The sequence below is a fragment of the Micromys minutus genome (assembly GCF_963924665.1).
Source record: "Micromys minutus genome assembly, chromosome: 11".
NCBI lineage: Eukaryota > Metazoa > Chordata > Mammalia > Rodentia > Muridae > Micromys > Micromys minutus.
In genome coordinates this window covers 1,649,249-1,667,910 of record NC_137980.1, presented here as the reverse complement: position 1 = coordinate 1,667,910, position 18,662 = coordinate 1,649,249, and the positions used below count along the sequence as shown (strand labels likewise).

Here is an 18,662-nt window from a genome sequence, read left to right as displayed (position 1 = left end):
TTACACGTCTCCCTGACAAAGGTTCAGGCAGGGTCCAAGAGGCTACAGACTTAAGCCTCGTCTGCACTGCTGCGGCTTCACTGTCATACACTACAGCCTGCTTCACACCTGAGGAGGGATGGGTTATTCTAGAAGGACCAGCTTCCTGCTTCCTGCTACCCACAGGCCAGTGGGTGGCTTGGTAGAAGAAACACCTGCTTCACCAGGGAGCAAGAGACTGTAATCTCATTGATAACCCACAAGGCAGGGTCACCAGAGGTTAGAGGCTGCTGATAGGGCCAAGTTGGAGTACAGTTGGAGGAATCATCTGGTGTTGACTCTGAGAGTGAGCACGCAAAGTAGGAACCACAAAGATGAGTGTTGTGATGTCTACCTTCCATCCCAGCACTGAATGGTGTTCTGGGGAAGGAGGAATGTACATACGTGAGAGGCTAGTTAGCCTACATCATGTATTCTAGACCATCCTAGATTACACAGCAAGATTTTATCTCAAAAAAAAAAAAAAACCCAGAGTTTGAGATAGGAGGAGAAAATGAAAAAGTAGGAAGGACAAAGCCTTGGGAGAAGACAAAACTCATTTTGATCCTAGCTAGGGACCTTGTAGGCAAGGCATGACTAGTCAAGATGCCCTGGGAAGGGACAAAGCAGAGTCTGACCCATCACTGGGGAGGCAGGAATGTCATGTACAAGAGAAAGTTAATAAACTGGAATTCCAGATGAATGTACACACTCCCAGTGGAAGCAGGGAACCAGAGCGAAACAGAGGGGGACTAGAGCACAAGATAGGAGAGGCGCAACATATGCATCTCTGTGGAAAAATACTGAATGAGGAGAAACCCATGTACAGAGAACAGTCAGTGAGAGCCAGCCAGAAAGGCAGAGATCCACCATGGTCCTCAGTTAACCTCAGCTGAACCGACACCTCACTGAGGCAGAGCTAGAGGCAGTGCCAGTCACTGCGTCTTCTGTGCTAGGTGATGTGCTAGATACATCACGTCCATTTCCTTAACTTTCGTTTTTAATATTTCCCAAATAATAGGTAAACCAAAAATAACTCTACGTATTTCTTAGGTCTCAGCTTAAAGATGCTTTCTCATAGAAGAGTTCTCTGAAGCTGACCACTAGCTTCTCTATCACACCCCAGATTGTCTTCTGCTTTGTCCTATGTTGAAAGGACAACATAAACCCCATTTGTCTCCATTTAAGGACCAGGCCTATTTTGAAAAAAACAAACAAACAAAACAAAACAAAACAGTAAAGAACCAGTTCCAGGAACAGATCAAAAGTCCTGAGACATCAGTTCCAGGGACAGACCATAAAATCCAGAACACGATCATAAAACCCCTTTCCAAAGAACAGCCTGGGGATAATCACAAAAATGGGGAAATACCTTATCTCAGATTGGGCTGTCTGTGCTGAGCAGACCAGTCTCACTCTATGGTTAAATGTCCATGACATGGGAGTTCGGGCCACTGACTACCTGTGACCCCCCCTAGCACCCACCAATGAAATTTTAGGTTACCTATTCCTTCTAAAGAGTTCTCTGTAAGAAGGCCATTTCAAAGAATGGTTAATCCTTTTTGCAGAATAAACGTTCTTTGACTCTCATATCATGTGCGTCTGTTTCAGACCCTTACTGTTGTTACCCAGTCTACCTTACATTTTGTTATTTGTGAGCATGTACTGTGTCCATTCTGGGTTCAACCTCTGGACTCGTATGTTCTAACATATAAGCTCTTGAGTAAACATTTATGAACCTGTGAATACCAGGGGAAAGGGCTGAAAAGGGATGTGCAGAGGAACCAAAAGAAAGCAAAGCTCTCTGGAAATTTAGCCAATGCAGACCAGTATTTCTAAAAGCCAGGATGGCAAAATTACACCACCATGACCAAGCAAACGAGCTTTTCTTAAGTAAGCCATAATAACACTGACTAGAGCTTTACTAAAATCTGGCCATCGCAGAGGTGAGGTTATATATTTTACTCCTCTGCTGAGCTTCTGAGAAACTTATAAGGTAGAAATATGTACATATGGAAGTCATTCTATTTGTACCCTTTTCCATAATTCACACGTTAGAAAACTAGAGAAATGTCAATAAATCCAAGAGATGAAGCTATCTTTTATAGTGCTTGCTCTCCCTCATGTGTGTGTGTGAGTGTGTATGTGTGTGAGTATATGTGAGTGTATTCGTGTATGTGAATGTGTGTGTGAGTGTGTATGTATATATGTATGAGTGTGTGTGTATATGTGTGTGTATGTGTGAGTGTATGTGGGTGTGTGTGTATGTGTGTGAGTGTATGGGTATGTGAGTGTGTGTGTGTGTGAATGTATGTGTGTGAGTGTGTAGTGTATGAGTATATGTGAGTGTGTATGCATGTGAGTATATGTGTATGTGAGTATGTGTATGTGAATGTGTGAGTGTATGTTTATGTGAGTGTATGTGGGTGTATGTGGGTATATATGTGTATGATTGTGTATGTGTGTATGTATATATGTGTGAGTGTGTTTGTATGTATGTGTGTGAGTTGTGAATGTGTGAGTGTGTGTGTATGTATATATAAGTGTATGTGGGTTTATGTGGATTTATGTGCATGAGTGTGTATGCTATGCATGTGAGTGTATATGTGTATGGGTGTGTGTGTATGTGTGTGAGTGTATCTGGGTGTATGTGTGTGTGTGTGAGTGTGGGTAAGTGTGTGAGTGTATGTGAGTGTATGTGTGTGTGTGAGTGAGAGTGTATGAGTGTGTGTGTGTGTGAGTGTATCTGGGTGTATGTCTGTCTGTGTGTGGGGGTATGTGTGTGAGTGTATGTGTGTGTCAGTGTGTGTGTGTGTGTTGTGCTTACTGATAGATCAGTTGGCAGATCAATGCTTTCTTTCTGGATTCATCCTTCCTGTCCAGGAGTAAACCATCCAAGCTGTTTCTGCTCCCTAGAAAAACCAGGATTAAGCAACATCCTGTCAGTTCTGCAGGACCCCACGCCCTACCCTACTAACCCTGGCTGGATAAACACCCCAGAAATTGAGTACAGAGATGGCGGAGATACAAACAGGCTCTTGTAAGCAAGACTCCAAAATCACTCCACCTGTCGGATTTTCCTTTTGTCTTTTCCTGACTCTCTGACATGGATCGACAGCACCACAGGCTGCTAGACTAGGGAGTACTTGAATTACAATCATGGGCAGAGAGTAAGGGTATTGATGACGCCTCCTGCTGTTTATCTCATAGAGAGGATTCACATTCTCACTTTGAATAGAGAAGACTAGTGTAAAACAAACACACAAGACAAATACAACAAAACAATATTTCTTAAGGCCACATAGCATGTGTGAACTAGAGATTTGGAAGAACTCTCCCTCCGTACCCCCACTGCCCTGGAGATCCACCACAGGGTGTCTAACGTTTAGTTACATCCCGGGTATGTCTGGGTTTAAGCCCAGTGCTTCTAGCTGAGAATGTGAACTGTAGTAATGCCCATGCCACATGGATTTCTCTTCCTTTAATCCCACTATGAAGGCCCACCCACAGCCTTTTCCCACCAGCTCAGGCTTCCTCTGTGACCGTATTGATTCTCCCCGAACCATTCCCTCACCTAGAAACACGACAAAGCTATTCCTTGTCAGTCCAACCTCAGTTTCCTCCTGCATCTACTTTCACTTCATCCCGACTCGCAGCTCAACTCCCATTTGATGCTGATACTTTGAGGCTCAGGGCATTGGAGGCAAAGCTGCCTATTGCGTCTCCTCTGCCTCCCACCCCCTGCACCTCTGCCACATGCACACAATTCTTACCCTTAGTTGCTGAGTGGAAACATGGCTGAGCACATCTATGGCAAGCAGTGCTTTGTGAAGCCTCCTGTAGAAATCTTTCTCTGCTCATCATCTTCCTAAACACCCATGCTCACCCTCGGGTGGTTCCCCAGGTTAATGAGATGTCAGTGCTGTGTGGTGAGCCCAGGGTAACAAAGTGTATCCTTGGTCTCTACTTGCAACCCAGTGGGTCCAAATCCCAGAGGCTTGAGCACACGGAGCCTCACAGGGTAACTTGTACAGTGGAACAAGCCGCAGAATTGCCTTACAAGGAATCTCTAGGCACAGTCCACCAGAGCCTTGTTCCTTGAAGTGCTGCAGTCTGGGTGGAGACACAGAGTCACAGCAGTGCTGTTGGCTGAGGAAGCTTTGTCCCTTTCTCAATAACTGTGGTTGATTACGACAACGTGTTGCTTAGCCTCGGCTGCCACTCATTTGCTGAGGTGACTTGAAGGGTTGAGTGCACATCGCTTCCTAACAGAACTTCAGCATTTATGAAATTTTTTGTCGGTTTGAATGTACATTGACTTTTTAGAATATGAAGAATTGGAAGAGGTGAGGAAGCATAACACGTCTTTAATATAAGACACAGTGAAACACGAGCTGTTTTGATGAAAAAATGTGTCCATGGTGCTAAGTAAATAAGCCAATGACATTTTCAGGCATGGGAAAGTATTTCTATGTGGAACTTCAGATATATTTTTTAAGGGCTGGAGAGATACCTCACTTGTTGCTCTTGCAAAGGACATAAATTCTATCCCAAGAACCCACATCTCAGTGCTGCGCAACCCTCTGAAATAATTGTTCCAGAAGATCTGATGTTTTGTCCAGGCTTTTGCAGGTACCAGGCAGAATACTGAAAATAAAAACACCCCTACAAATAAAAATGAAGCAAATAAATCTTTTAAAAATATATAGTTTTCCACCCCCTAAAAAATACAAAATAATTATTTATTGGTTAAAAGGAAGTTGCTCCAAGGTGTGGACAATTAACACTGTAGTAAAAAGTGAAACTTTGGAGCACCACTTAAATGCTAAATTTAAGATGCTGGTCTTAATGACTGACCGAGCAAAGTAATCACAAGGTGCAGCTGAGAACCCTGCATTTAGCTGTGCTCTGGGGGACTGGACGCAGAGCCTTCAAAAGCTCATTTGACTGGCCCCAGCAAAATAACCTTCACTTGCAAAATCAGAAAACATGACTAGCTTTTCTCCAGGGCACCTTTAATTTTTTTAATTCAAAATTTTGTGAGAATGCATTGCTCACGATTCAGGTCAGCTAAAATTATGGAATATTTATGGCTGGTTTAATATTTGAAACCACTTTTTTTAAACTTTATTTTAAAAATCAAAAATAAAAGAAAAAAATTTTAAACATTTTCGCATAAATGTATACAAATACAATTGTATCAGTGCTTGGCTTTTTTTTTTTTTTTTCTTTTTTTTAAGGTTTGATACTCTGCGTTAAGGTCTTACTAGTTACAATGAGCAAAAAGTACATGTAAAACAGGATGTAACCCGGAATTAGTCAACGTTTTCTTGGTGTGTAAGGATTGAGCATGACATTTTTGTTTTGTTTTGTTTTGTTTTTTTCTTTTCTTTTTTTCTTGAACTTCACACAGTCTGTGAGTTGTTTCGGGGCGGTCCGAGCCTCTAGGGTTAGCATCCCACTATCACTGACTGCATATTATGTCTGTTCTTTTGTGACTGGGTTATCTCACTCAGGATGATATTCTCTAGGTGCAAACATTTTCTTAAGGATTTGGTTAAGTCATTGTTTCTGATGGCTGAGTAGTACTCCATTGTGTAAATGTACAATTTTGTATCCATTCATCTAATGAAGGATATCTGGGTTCTTTCCAGCTTCTGGCTATTATAAATAGGGCTGCTATGAACATTGTGGTAGATGTGTCTTTGTTGTATGTTGGAGCTTCTCTAGGGTATATGCCCAGAAGTGGAATAACTGCGTCTTTAGATAAGATTATGTCTAATTTTCTGAGGAACCGCAAGACTGATTTCCAGAGTGGTTTTAACACCTTTCAACCCCACCAACAGTAGAGGAGTGTTCCTCTTTCTCCACATCCTCACGAGAATCTGCTGTCATTCGATATTAGAATAGCCACTCCAGCTTGCTTCTTGGGGCCATTTGCTAGGAAGGTTTTTTCCCAACCTTTTACTCTGAGATAGTGTCTGTCTTTGTCTCTGAGATGAGTTTCCTGTATGCAGCAAAATGCTGGGTTTTGTTTATGTATCCAGTCTGATAGCCTATGTCTCTTTATTGGGGAGTTGAGTCCATTTATGTTAATAGATATCAAGAAATAGTGGTTGCTGTTTCCTGCTATTATTGCTTTTGTAGGTTGAGTTGTGTCTGTGTCTCTTTCTTCTTATGGTTTTCTTGCTTAGGAGTCTTCTTGTTTTTACTAGGATGTAGTTCCCCTCATTGTATTGGGTTTTCCACCTATAATTCGTTGTAGTGCTGGGTTTGTGGTCAGATATTGTGTAAATTTAGATTTGTCTTGAAATATCTTCATCTCTCCATCTATGGTGATTGATAGTTTTGCTGGGTATAGCAGCTTGGGCTGGCACTTGTGCTCTCTTAGGGTCTGCATGATGTCTGTCCAGGCTCTTCTAGCTTTCATAGTCTCTGTTGAGAAATCGGGTGTGATTCTGATTGGTCTGCCTTTATATGTTACCTGACCTTTTTCCCTTACTGCTTTTAGTATTCTTTCTTTGCTTTGGACACTTGGTGTTTTGACTATTATGTGTCGGGAGTAATTTCTTTTCTGGTCCAACCTATTTGGAGTTCTGAAGGCTTCTTTTATGCTTGTGGTCATCTCATTCTTAAGGGTAGGGAAGTTTTCTTCTACAATTTTGTTGAAGATATTTACTATACCCCTTAGTTGAATTTCATTCTCCCTCTTCTATTCCTATTATCCTTAGGTTTGGTCTTCTCATTGTGTCCTGGATCTCCTGGACATTTTGGGTTAGGAGCTTTTTGGTTTTTGCATCTTCTCTGGCTGTTTTGTCTATGTTTACAATGTTGTCTTCTGCCCCCGAGATTCTCTCTTCCATCTCTTGTAGTTTATTGGAAATGCTTGCTTCTGTGACTCCTGATTTCTTTTTTAGGTGTTCTACCTCTAGGGTTATCTCTTTTAGTGTTTTCTTTATTGTGTCAATTTCCGTTTTAAATTCCTTCTTCCATTCCTTCATCTCTTTGGTTCTGTTTTCCTCTAGTTCTTTGAGTTCTTTGAGTGTTTTTCTTGTTTTCTCTTTAAAAGCTTCTGATTCTTCTTGCTTTCCTCCCGTTCTTGTTTAAGGATCTTTATCATTGTCTTGAGGTATGATTTTAGGTCTGCATCTTCTTTTTCTGGAGTGTTTGGCATTCCGCTGTTTGCTGTGATGGGAGAGCTGGGTACTGGTTGTGCCAGGTTGTCTTGGTTTCCTTGGGATATACTCTTTCGCTTTCCTCTTGCCATCTTGTTGTCAGTGATATGTTCTTGCCTTTCCCTTGTACCTGGTGTGTGTCCCTGGATCTTCACTGGTCCAGGTGGCAGATGGCCAGAGCCCTGTTCTGCGCCCCAAAGCAGCCGGGTGGGAACAGAGGTCACAATGCTGGGTTCCTGGTCCCTGGATCAGGCAGGGCAGGGGCATGCTTTCCTTGTGCACTCAGCAGAGATCTCTGCTCTGATCTCCTACTCACCAGGCCTTAACCTTTGGGAACTGGAACCACTTTTTTGGGTTATTTTAAAACAAAGCATACTTTGATTTCTGGGTTTCCTTCATTAATGTCCTCCTCTTTTTTTGTCTCCCTTTTGTTTATTTTTTATTTTTTAACGTTGGAACAATGTCTCATGTAGCCTAGCCTGGCCTTGATCTTACAGTGTAGCCAGAATTGGCCTTGAACTACCCCTTCTCTGTGACTTCTTGTTGCTCTTGTTGCAGGCATCTGCCACCATAACTACCATTTAACTTTCTCCTTATTTTTTTGTTCATAAAACCACAATCAAAAATCTCTTGTAAATTTCCACAAAATTGTGCAAAAATAATAGCTACATTTTGGGAAAGGTGAAATGGGAAAACAAGACAAGCACAATTTTGAGAGGAATTAGCTGATTAGGGATGTGAAGCCAAGTCTCAACCTAAAGCCAGGTTTCCCAGAGCCAGGAAGGTCCTTGCCTTCAGTTACAATCTGCTCCTTCCCTTCTTTTCTTCTATCTTCTTTTATCAAAGCTTTGTTTTTATTTGCTATAGGAAACAAGACATTTTCATACTTTGTGTCTGTCTCTCTCCCTTCTCTACTCTGTCCTTTTGCCCCCTTCCTGTAGGTCCCTTTCTCCCCAGTAGCTTCCCTGCTACATGACCTTTATCAGCTTCTTGCTTTTATTCCTGCCTCCCTCTTGCACATCCATCCCCTTTCTAGTCTCATGGTCTATGCTACACTCACACATGTAACAGCTGCACATAGAAGTTACTCTAAGATCTTCTGCATATGACAAAACCTATCAATCTCCCTGAGTTTGAGTTACTTTTCAGTTCTAACTAAAATATCTAGAACATATATAAGAATTTCAAGAGTTGAACACACCCCAAATTCTTTCCATTAATAAATGGACTAATCAAAAACTGAACAGACTAGTCTCCAAAAAACACAAATGACAACCAAATATTTTTAAACATGTTCAGCATCTTTAGCCATCAGGGAAATACAAATTAAAACCACTCTGAGATTCCATCTCTCCCTAGTAAGAATGACTAATCCTGCCAAAGCAAACAAGGGAGAGAATGTAAGGGAAGAAGAAGAATCATCCACTGCTGATGGGGTTGTAAACTGATGTTTTCACTGTGGAAATCGGCATGAAGGGGTCCGAACACTCTAAACACAGGAACAACCATATGACTCAACCATACCATGCTAGAGTAAGTTCCCTAAACCCATGTCTTATCCCTGTATCTCCCTATTGACTGTCACAACATTCATAAAGGCTAAGAAGTAGAAGCAGTCTGGATTTCCATCAACAGACAAATGGATGATGAAAATGGAATGCAGATACACAATAGGATTTTATTCAACTGAAAGGAACGCACACACTGTTTCTAAGATAGAGAAATTGCTTCCACAAAACAACAAGCTGCAGGAAACAAGCACACTTCCATATCACAAAGTATTCCACACCAAGGAAGGAAATGTCTTCCTAAATTAACTGTGTGCTGTTTTGTTTATAACCAAGGAAAAGAAACCCAGTCCAGTGATTACGTGCTGATTGAAATGATCTTTTTTTTTTTCTTTTTGTTTTTAATACTTTCTTGGTTGAAGGCCAAATGTGTGATTTTCCTAGTAGAGTAGTTTCCATTGTCTACATTGGGACCTATTTAGTTGTGCTTGGTCAAATATTTTTACAGGAAAATTTTTATTTTCCCCCATCCCTTAGAAACCTTGAAACAATAAGTCTCTTAATACTCTCACTGAAACCTGCACAATTTCTTAGCTCGAGCCCTTAGTCACCATCATCGTTTTGGAAAGTGTTCTGTTGTGCCAAATAAATGTGATTGTAAAGCTCCAGTGAGATTTGTGAGCAGGGAGGCTTCTGCTCTCAGACTTTGAAACAAATGTTGTTTTTGCCAGTCACCGAAAATGATTTTTAAGATTGTTCCTCAAACTGCTTTTGTTTGTAGGGCCTTCCAATGCTTTAAATCATGGTTTGAAATTTCTGTGCCACATGGATAAAAAAGACAGAGTTCAAAAAGTCCCTGAACAATGCCATTCCAACATTTGCTGAAAGGATCAAGACTGTGTGTGTAGACGAAACAGGGATTTTCCCCTCAGAGCTAACGAACAAGCTGATCAGGTGACTTAAACAGATTCTACAGTTTCTGCCAACCCCCACCTAAACACACAACAACAAAAAAGATTTTCATGTCGCTTAGAAGAATGGATTACTTTTGCTAGTTCCTAGCATATTGTCACTAATGCTAACCACATCTTACATAAATTCCCAAACAACTTCACCCTACCCCTGCCTATGATTCCCTGTCACTAGGAAAGGTGTGCACATCGCAAACGTACTAACATCCTTGTGCCATTTTCTAGCACACAATTCAAATTCCCCAACATCAAGACAGTTGAGCTGGTATCTTGCTCTGAATTCTGACTACCCAGACTCAGATCCACCCTTTGTATGATGTTAGGGACAAGTGACTCGATTTGTATATTCTTCACTTTTCCTAGCTATAAAAGGGGGGTAAAATTATCATGGTGCCCACAATTATAAGGCAGTTATAATAAACTGGACAACTAGTAAAAGGCTTCTATCATGAATGTTCTCATCATTGCGTTGAGAAGAAACACTTGTAAATCAAAGAATTTACAGCTTGCATGGCTGTGTTCAGTGCCCTAAAAAATGCTATGGATAAATAATTTATCTCTACCAAATTAAGATGGGATTAAAGCTCAGCAGGGCATCTCCAGTTTATGTAGGCTTATAGCAAATGAACATTCAAGACAATGTTGGTGCTTATAACAAAGATGTCTGTGGACCTGAACATTATGATCAAATTGCTTTGCTGACCCTGGAGTTCTCTGGATTACTAATCGACATTTGGTAAATACAGTCAATACATGTGAGAAAATAAATTTTAAAATAAGAGGACTTGAGGCTATTACGAAAGCTGTTGCCTGGATGTGGGATATGTTCTTCTAGCCGAGCTGCTTTGTCTGGCCATAGTGGGAGAGGATGCGCCTAGCCTCACAGAGACTTGATATGCCAGGGTGGGCCCTACCCTCTCAGAGAAGAAGGGGAAGAAGTATGGGGGAAGGGTTGTGGGAAGTGTGAACCAGAGGGGTGCAGTGGGCAACATGTAAAAATATACCGTGTGTGTGTGTGTGTGTGTGTGTGTGTGTGTGTGTGTGTGTGTGTACTTCATTGTCTCCTGCAAACAAGAGTCAACCTTGCAAACAGGTACTGACTCCTTTCTGTCTTCTGCCTTCTTCTATTTGAGGTCTCCCTCCTTAGACCCCATGGTTTTCAGTGCACGCAAATGACAAAGGTAAGGCTTCATGGCGTTATTTTTCTTTTCTCTTCTGGCCACAGAGCTGCTCCTTCACACAGGTTTTATCAATGCAAACATGAGCTTGGTTGCAAAGCATCGCTAGGCCATATTGACATGATATCATCACAATCAAGTCCGTCCATCCCCTGAAGCTACGACATTATCTGGCCAGTCCATGAGGACACCTCACACTTTTCATTAACTTATACTTTCCATGAAAGAAATGGTCTTTGTGTTTTGAATTCTTTGAGGCATGAAGTAACCTTTAAATAAAATTCTCAAGTAACTGCTTTTTAATCTTATAAATAGACTTTTAGAGCTAAATTTTCTTTTTAAAAAACCTAATGCATTCACTAGTACAGTGAATGACAATAACGTCTGTAATTATGAAAGCCATATTTTCCTGTTGCCTTAATACGAGTAGACATCTATAAATATAAACTACCCACATTCATTGTAACAGAAATGGTTAGAAGTGTATTGGTTGTTTATTATTTATTTATTTACTTATTATTGAGAGTTTTCTTTGTTTCTTTTTTCAAAGGCAAGACTTTGGAGAAAATATCACTGTGTAGCTATTTTCAACAAAGGCAGCAGCAAACAGCCTACTGTATCAACCACAATTCTAAAAGTTAAAATACACAGTAATACTGGTGAAGTATATCTATTTTCATGGACTAAATATTGGAAATCACTGTACTATGGAAATCACTAAGAGATAATTGATGACCATCCCATAGATCCAGGCCTTGTAAGACCAGATCAAAGAGAGTCCTCAGTACACAAAACTTGAATGTACAGAAAGCACTGAGCTCTCTGAAGCCCTGTAAGAACGACTTCTTAAAGGCATGATCAGCAGGGTTTTGAGAATATTGTTGTGGTTGTTGTTATTTTAACTTTAAGAAGCTGATCTGAATAGTCCTTTGCAGGTTGAGATGAGAAGACTACAAGTTCAAGACCAGCCTGGACTCCATAATTAGACAGTAGCTCAACAGCAACTAAAACACAGCAAAGCATGGCAGTCAGAGCAATGGTGTACAGAAGAAACACCTGGTGTTTTCCTCTCCTTCTTGTTTATCAGGCAAACAGAAAGGCACTACATCTTTGCTCAGAGCCTTATTAGATGATGCTCGGTGCCTTCTCAACCCTCACTAACATTAACCCCCACTTTCTGAAATGAAATTTGAGATGTTAAAGTTTCTTCCCAAGCATGTGGCTGCACTCTCTGTGCTGATGCTATGTGAGTATAATTTAGGGTGCTCTGTGTGATGCCTACTATAATTTTCATGGTAAAATGGAGATTATTACTCATGTTTGACACTCCATATGTTGTCCTTCAACAGGATTCAGTAGAGACAGTAGAATCTAATGTGTCATCTATAAGAATTCAAATTTCAAGAATCTGAAGGATTATGCTGTAAATTTTTTTCCTACGCTTTGGTACTTTATTAAGAACATCTCAAAGTCTTATTAAAAGAAAAAAGTGAGAGAAGAAAAACATGCTTTGCATCTAATGACTTAGTTTCCAGTAGAGACAAAGCATATACTGATTTTAGTCAAAACACTTAATTGCCATTCAATATACATTTTTTTGAGAATGACTTTTCTTATGTTATTTGAAATTTGAAAAGCCACTGGGACTTAAAATTGGGAACTCTTTTGGTCCCCTGTAGCTTAACTTTGCAAAACATTTTATACAATTTGGAGATTAATAATAAAAATTTATTAAAAATTGGAAAGAAATGAGACCTTCATTCCTAATAAGAAATATACTGAATTTCAAGTATAGTGCTGACTGTTTTTGACATATCAATCTCCTCTACTGTAGTAAAACATGAAAACAACCCTTTTGAAATCATGGATTGTTTATTCAGAGATTCAAGAGATTCCTTGCACCTGAACCCCGCATGTTCTTTCAGGCTCATTTTGCCCATATCTTTTTTTCATCCATCTCTTCAACTAAATCAGCATGTGGGTTGGGAAATGAAATACTACCTTGTTTCTGTGTGCTGTTCACACCACCAGCCCATCCCTCTGCAGAGGAAGGGAACCAGGAAAACAGCCAAACACTGGGATAAGAGAGAGGATGAGGTGAACCACCATGCCTCTGTGGTCAGCCACAGCAGGCAATGGCACGAACTATTAAACACTGCTGGGAGGAGCGTATTATAAACTCTGGATCTGATAACATCGCATCAGACTTTGTTCCCATTCATACCAAGGGTTTGTTTGGCTGCTGTAATCCACAATGAGAACTCAGAAGCAAGGCAAAGCACAACTAATTAGACATTCTTTTGCTTTAGTGTGGTGAATTTTGTTAAGCTCCTTTAACTGAATTGCTTCCAGCATAATGTTTGATAAACTGGAATTAATCCCTCCATGCCCAGGTTAAAAACAAACACAACAGAGCATAATGTATATTCTAGCACCAAGATATTCTATTTATCACATGTATCAGGATTTGAGAATATGTGTTTTTTCTTTTTCTTTTCTTTCACCATGTAAGGTCCCGAATGTTCTCATCGTAGTACCATTCTCTAATAGAGCTTTTGTTCTCAAGTACAGAAAACTCCTTCAAATATACTTGGAAGTTAAATTTAATTCATCCTCTAAAGAAGAGGAAAGCCATTTTCCTTCCATCAACTTATTAATCCTTTGACCTTTGCAAAAATATTAATTATTGACCATATTTCTAGTGAAAAGTAACTTCTATGTTTTAGTTAGAAATCAGCAATTTAATAGTGTATATAAATTTGAACAGAAATGAAGCATTCCTTAGTCTGACAGTGAGTCAATTAGGAAGAAAGTATAATACCAACTGTCATTAGTACATTAAGAACTCAACTCATCACTATCCTACGAATTTATAGCTAGAGCTCCCAAAATCAAATTAGCTACTTCTTCCATGTCAAACGAAGTTAACGGCTTTAAATATAAGCATCTGAAGTTAAATCATTCAAGACACCTGCCCTAAATTCTATGATGTCAGTTATCTGATTCAAAAGGATGGTTATCTTTAATCCCAACCTCTCAGCTTATATGAATTAGCAAACAAAGCTGCCAGTCATTTTCTATGCAGATTTCTCCATGCACCAACCTGTACCATGATTGCCTCACCGCAACTGAAAAAGTAGGCTGTAGTAAATAAGATCATATGCATTTTAAAACAAACAGCTCAACCTGAAGTGCCTAAGTCCATAGCCCCTCACTCAGGTGCAAGCCCACAAATGGCAGGCCTTTTCTACCTTCTCACATTTAACTTTTCAGTTACTGAGACCTTCTTTTTACGTCAGTAAAGAGCCATAATCATTTAGGAAAGAATGCAAGCCTTTATTTATTCAAATATTAATTTAATATTAATATCATCCTTTAATAGACACCACAGGATAACAAAATGAAAAAAGACCCCCAAACTGATATCCTGAAATAACTAATTCTTAAAGTCTAAAGTGATGTAAAAGCTAACACAGTCTCAACATTTCCAAGGTTCTGCCTTTTTCATAAACAAGTTCCAAGAGGATACTGATCTCTTAAATTAGGTCTTTCATAGGTGGGATGCATTCTAAGTCCAAAATAAAAAATCAGACTCATAAATACCATACTCAGTACTCAGAGAGAGGACATTTTTCTGAGGCACAATCCTGAAACTGCCACAAGCATTTAAAGCTGCAACAACCCGAAGAGTAAATGCAAAGCTTGCACTTACCTTATAGCAAATGAGCGATGAATGGCAGAAACTTTTCAGCCTGTAGCTATCTAGCATAGTGCTTGAGAAATGAACAAATCATCTTTCACCCTGTGCAGAGCTGCGTCTCCAGACTTGGCTTTCTTCACAGAACACAGCCCGAGTGTCTGTTCACCTCCAGGGAAGAGCAACAGCCTCTCAGCACTGAGCACTTGCTGCTCTAAACTGCAGAGACTTAGAGTGAAAGTAGGAGGGACCAGTGAGGTTTAAATACCACCCATTGCTTCAGATTCACAGGATATGACTCAACTCTCAAGTCAGTAAGGGGGGAGTTTCCCTTTGCAAACTGTTAGTACAGATTACATAACAAACATCATTTGTGGGGAACCAAAAATTTTTATAAACTACCGATATTTTTATTTACCTTGTGTGATCAACCTCTTCTCCATGACAAAAGCCATAGGGAAAAAAATGAGAATCATATAACACATGGTAAAAAAAATTAGTGGCTCTTTGCAGTTAACTGATTTAATGTTATTAAAGATATGTGAACTTGACATTCTCCAAAGAGGTTGTGTGTGTGTGTGTGTATGTGTGTGTGTGTGTGTTCTTAGCAATCTGAAATACATATGTATATATACTTACATATACATATACATACATATTATACATATAATTATAGAACAGTATAATGGTTTTTTGTGGTCAGTTTGTGTGCATTAGTATTATACCCAAACTCACCAGTAACATGTCAGTTTTGCATTTAGAACAGAAATCAATGAAGTACTTCTTGTGGTATCATTTGACCAAGATGGAGCCCAGATTTGATCCTTCCATGTCTTTCACTGTCCTCTATATGAGTCTGGATCTGTGTCTGTGTGAATGCTGTGCTGCGAATGTGTCCCAAAGTGTCCCTGTGTTTGTCTTGGGTGAATGTCTGTCTGAGTCTCTGGGATCTTCCCCATATACTAATAAGAGTTCAAGCTCTTCTCCCCTCATTCTTAGTGCTCCAAAATGCTTCACTAATGTATTAAAGTTTCTCACACAGCCTCACATGTTCCTCACATAAGACTCTAATATGCATAAATGTAATGTATTTAATATTCTTCACACAAGGCACCATAACGTACACAACCTAAATGCACTAATGCTAAACCCCAAGTCACCAATAATGTATGGGTGCCTTATTACCCAAAAATCAATAACCCACTTCTTGGTGTCACTTGACCAAAAATGAGCCCATATTTGAATTCTCTACTTTGTTCTCCCTGTTTCTTCTATCACCCCTGTCTGTTTGTTGGGTATGAATTTGTGCTTGCCTGAGGCTCTCTCTCCATGTCTGAGTATCTGTCTCTAACAAAAGGCTCTACTCGCTCTTTTATAGAACAAGACAGAAAATGTCACATGGGGAAGTAATAAAGGATACACTTTGCAGAAATCATTACTAGAGGTTTACAAGGGACTAAGTCGATGAATCCAACTGACCTAAATAAGAAACACTACTACAAATATTATTCTTTACCAAGCAATATCCATGTTGCCTTCAACATTTATAATAGCTATTTATTTGGTAAGACAGCTTTCAACCTAATATTTTCTGTTTTCAGCAAATGAGTATGCATCACACATGTACAAATATGAATGTGCTACTCAGATCAAGTGTATAGAAGAGTGTATAATTTAAGGTTGTAGGTGTGCATTAGCTTAAATTGCTTACACGAGAAATTCAAGGCTAGTAAGGTTGCTGGTTACATTGTTCACTTAAAGGCAGGTTAAATGGACAGTCTGAGTGCACAGTAGGATGACAGTCCTAAGTCTTAAGTGATCTCAATGTGTATAATTAATTGTCTGTGAGGTCCAGAAAAAGTACCAGCTGCTCTGAATGCAAGAGACATTTATATGTAAATGCATTGCCATAGTTTCTATTACTCTGTCCAAGATCAATACTAAACATAGTTTGGCGCTGTGGCATAATCTTCATTTTAGGATGTCCATTTATTCTGTCTGCAAAAGCATAAAGTCAGCATGTTCTATGTACACAGTTGTAGCACTAGAATCAAGGGTGAGTACATGACCTATCAATGAAAACCAGCCTCCCCCTTTTGCTGATACAAAGAAAGAGGATGATTTTTGTAGAATCTAAGACTAGAACTTCTGGTTGTCATATTTGGAGAAATATATGATGCTGTCTAAAAGTAAGCCAAGCAAAAGAAAGAAAGCAAAGGTAAATGTATAAAGGACAAATCTCTGATAGCACCACTGTCACCGCCATCACCATTGCCACCACTGCCATCACATTTCCCAGATCTTGTCATGTATTAGGTCATGTTCACTCTCTGCTGCAAAGATGGACATACTAGAGTATTCATGGTGGAACTGTCTGTAATACAAAAGGCTTTGCTGTGGGTTATGAACAGTGAAATGATTAAATTGATGCGGAGCTAATCTGAGCAATACTGCCTACTAAGAAATAGTATGTACTTACTTTGTTCTTAATAATCAGGCTTTATAGATACACTATAGGCAAAGCTCCTTTAAGTGTTAAATGAAATCAACAAGCTACAGCAAAATTCATCATTTCAGGTACAAGACAAATTCATATGCAAACTCATAGACATTGTGACAGCACTCCACATCAATTATGAACAGGTAGCTATGTCTAAAAAGGAGATTTAAAGGGAAAGATAGGGATGCTGGGAGAAATCCAATCCATATGCTTAGTGTTTTATTATTGAATAAGTCATATAAAATAAAAAATGAATCCATATATTCTATAGGTAACGAGAAGAGCATGTTACTTTAAAAAGTAATTTAATACTGTAACTTACATATATTGCAACATTATACCCACTTTAAATGGGCCCTCCTTTGTTATTTTTCAAAACAATATATCATAAACCAAAGATCTCTTCTCTGTACCAATCCCCATTTTTATGAGCCCCAGTTTATGTTTTCTCTGATTTTTCCATCTGGCTAAAGGGTAAGCCAAAGTCATAACAGAGGCAAAAGCAGGACCGAGAGAAAGACAGCTGGCTATACTCTCCAGTGTGTCTGCCCACATTGGCCAGCATCTTTGATTTTTCTGTTGGCCTCCTGTAAGCAATTTTACTGGCTTAATAAAATGTGGCTTGGATCAAGTCAACTGTAAATACAAGAACAGCCCAGTCCAGCCTCCAGAGTGATACCTCTTACATTAGTATTCCTTGGGTTAGAACTAATAAAATTGCATAAGAAGCAATTTGGAAAATTTTTTCTAGGTTTCTGAATTGAAGGCAGCAATTGCTTTTCTAATTAACATAAACTTTAACACTTTGTTGGCTGTGTGGGCTTTTTCTAGAACTCAAATATCTTTGAGAACATATACAGAATTTCATTCTCCACTTCCTCTGATGTCTACAATATCTCCTTATTAAAGTTTACACAGCAAATATGCTTAAGAGTGCAAAGAGGCAGTAGAAGGCCTTATGATTTTTATTGGGAAAAATAAATAAATAAAATATTTGTCTGTTTTAGAAGCAGGGTGTTCTGTAGCCCAGGCTGGTCTTGAATTGGCTCTAGGCAAGACTGGGAAGTTCCTATTTATCCTCCTTACATTTCCTACAGACTTAGTTTCCAGATGTCTGCCACCATGTCCACTGATTCTGTGTTGTTTGAAGCTGAGCCTTACTGGGTTGGGGACAGTGGTCAGGAATTCATTAGACAATCCACATTAGCCTATAACTCAAATCCCCTTGCCCCAGCCTTGTGAGTGCTGGTATTGCAGGTGTGTGACACCATGCTTGCTTGGTTTACCAGCAATGGATGAATGTTTGTAGAGTTGACAAGATATAAATATTGTTCTGTTTTATTCTTAAAGAACTTCTAACTGCTTAAATCTTCTATGTAAGCTGTGGATATTCTCCTGCCACCACCTAAATTATTGACAACATGCCTAGTTCAGACTTTCTGAGATAAGTAAAATACCATGGATCTGTGTTCAATCTGTGCATCATCCTATATAGTTTTTCCCTTCTGTCTACTCAACAGGAAACATTCTTTTGAAAGTATCAGAGGGCAAAGTAGAGAGACTGCTTCAAGATATAGAAGGACTTCCTGAATAGACTCCAAACGCTCAGGAGATA

At 39.5% G+C, this 18,662-nt stretch overlaps 1 protein-coding gene across 4 annotated transcripts in view; it reads right to left on the bottom strand.

Annotated features, from left to right (window-relative positions):
* The window catches only part of MCTP1 (multiple C2 and transmembrane domain containing 1), a gene marked incomplete at both ends in the record, with an annotated part of 533,307 nt that overhangs the window by 361,654 nt on the left and 152,991 nt on the right, over window positions 1-18,662 (bottom strand). Inside the window, one exon of one of the 4 annotated variants that reach the window (XM_080925324.1) lies at window positions 14,563-14,619. The exons of the other annotated variants lie outside the window; for them this stretch is intronic. Coding sequence (XP_080781450.1) covers window positions 14,563-14,619 — 57 coding nt within the window. Of the gene's footprint in view, window positions 1-14,562; window positions 14,620-18,662 lie in introns of those variants that run through there. 4 annotated transcript variants of the gene reach the window in all.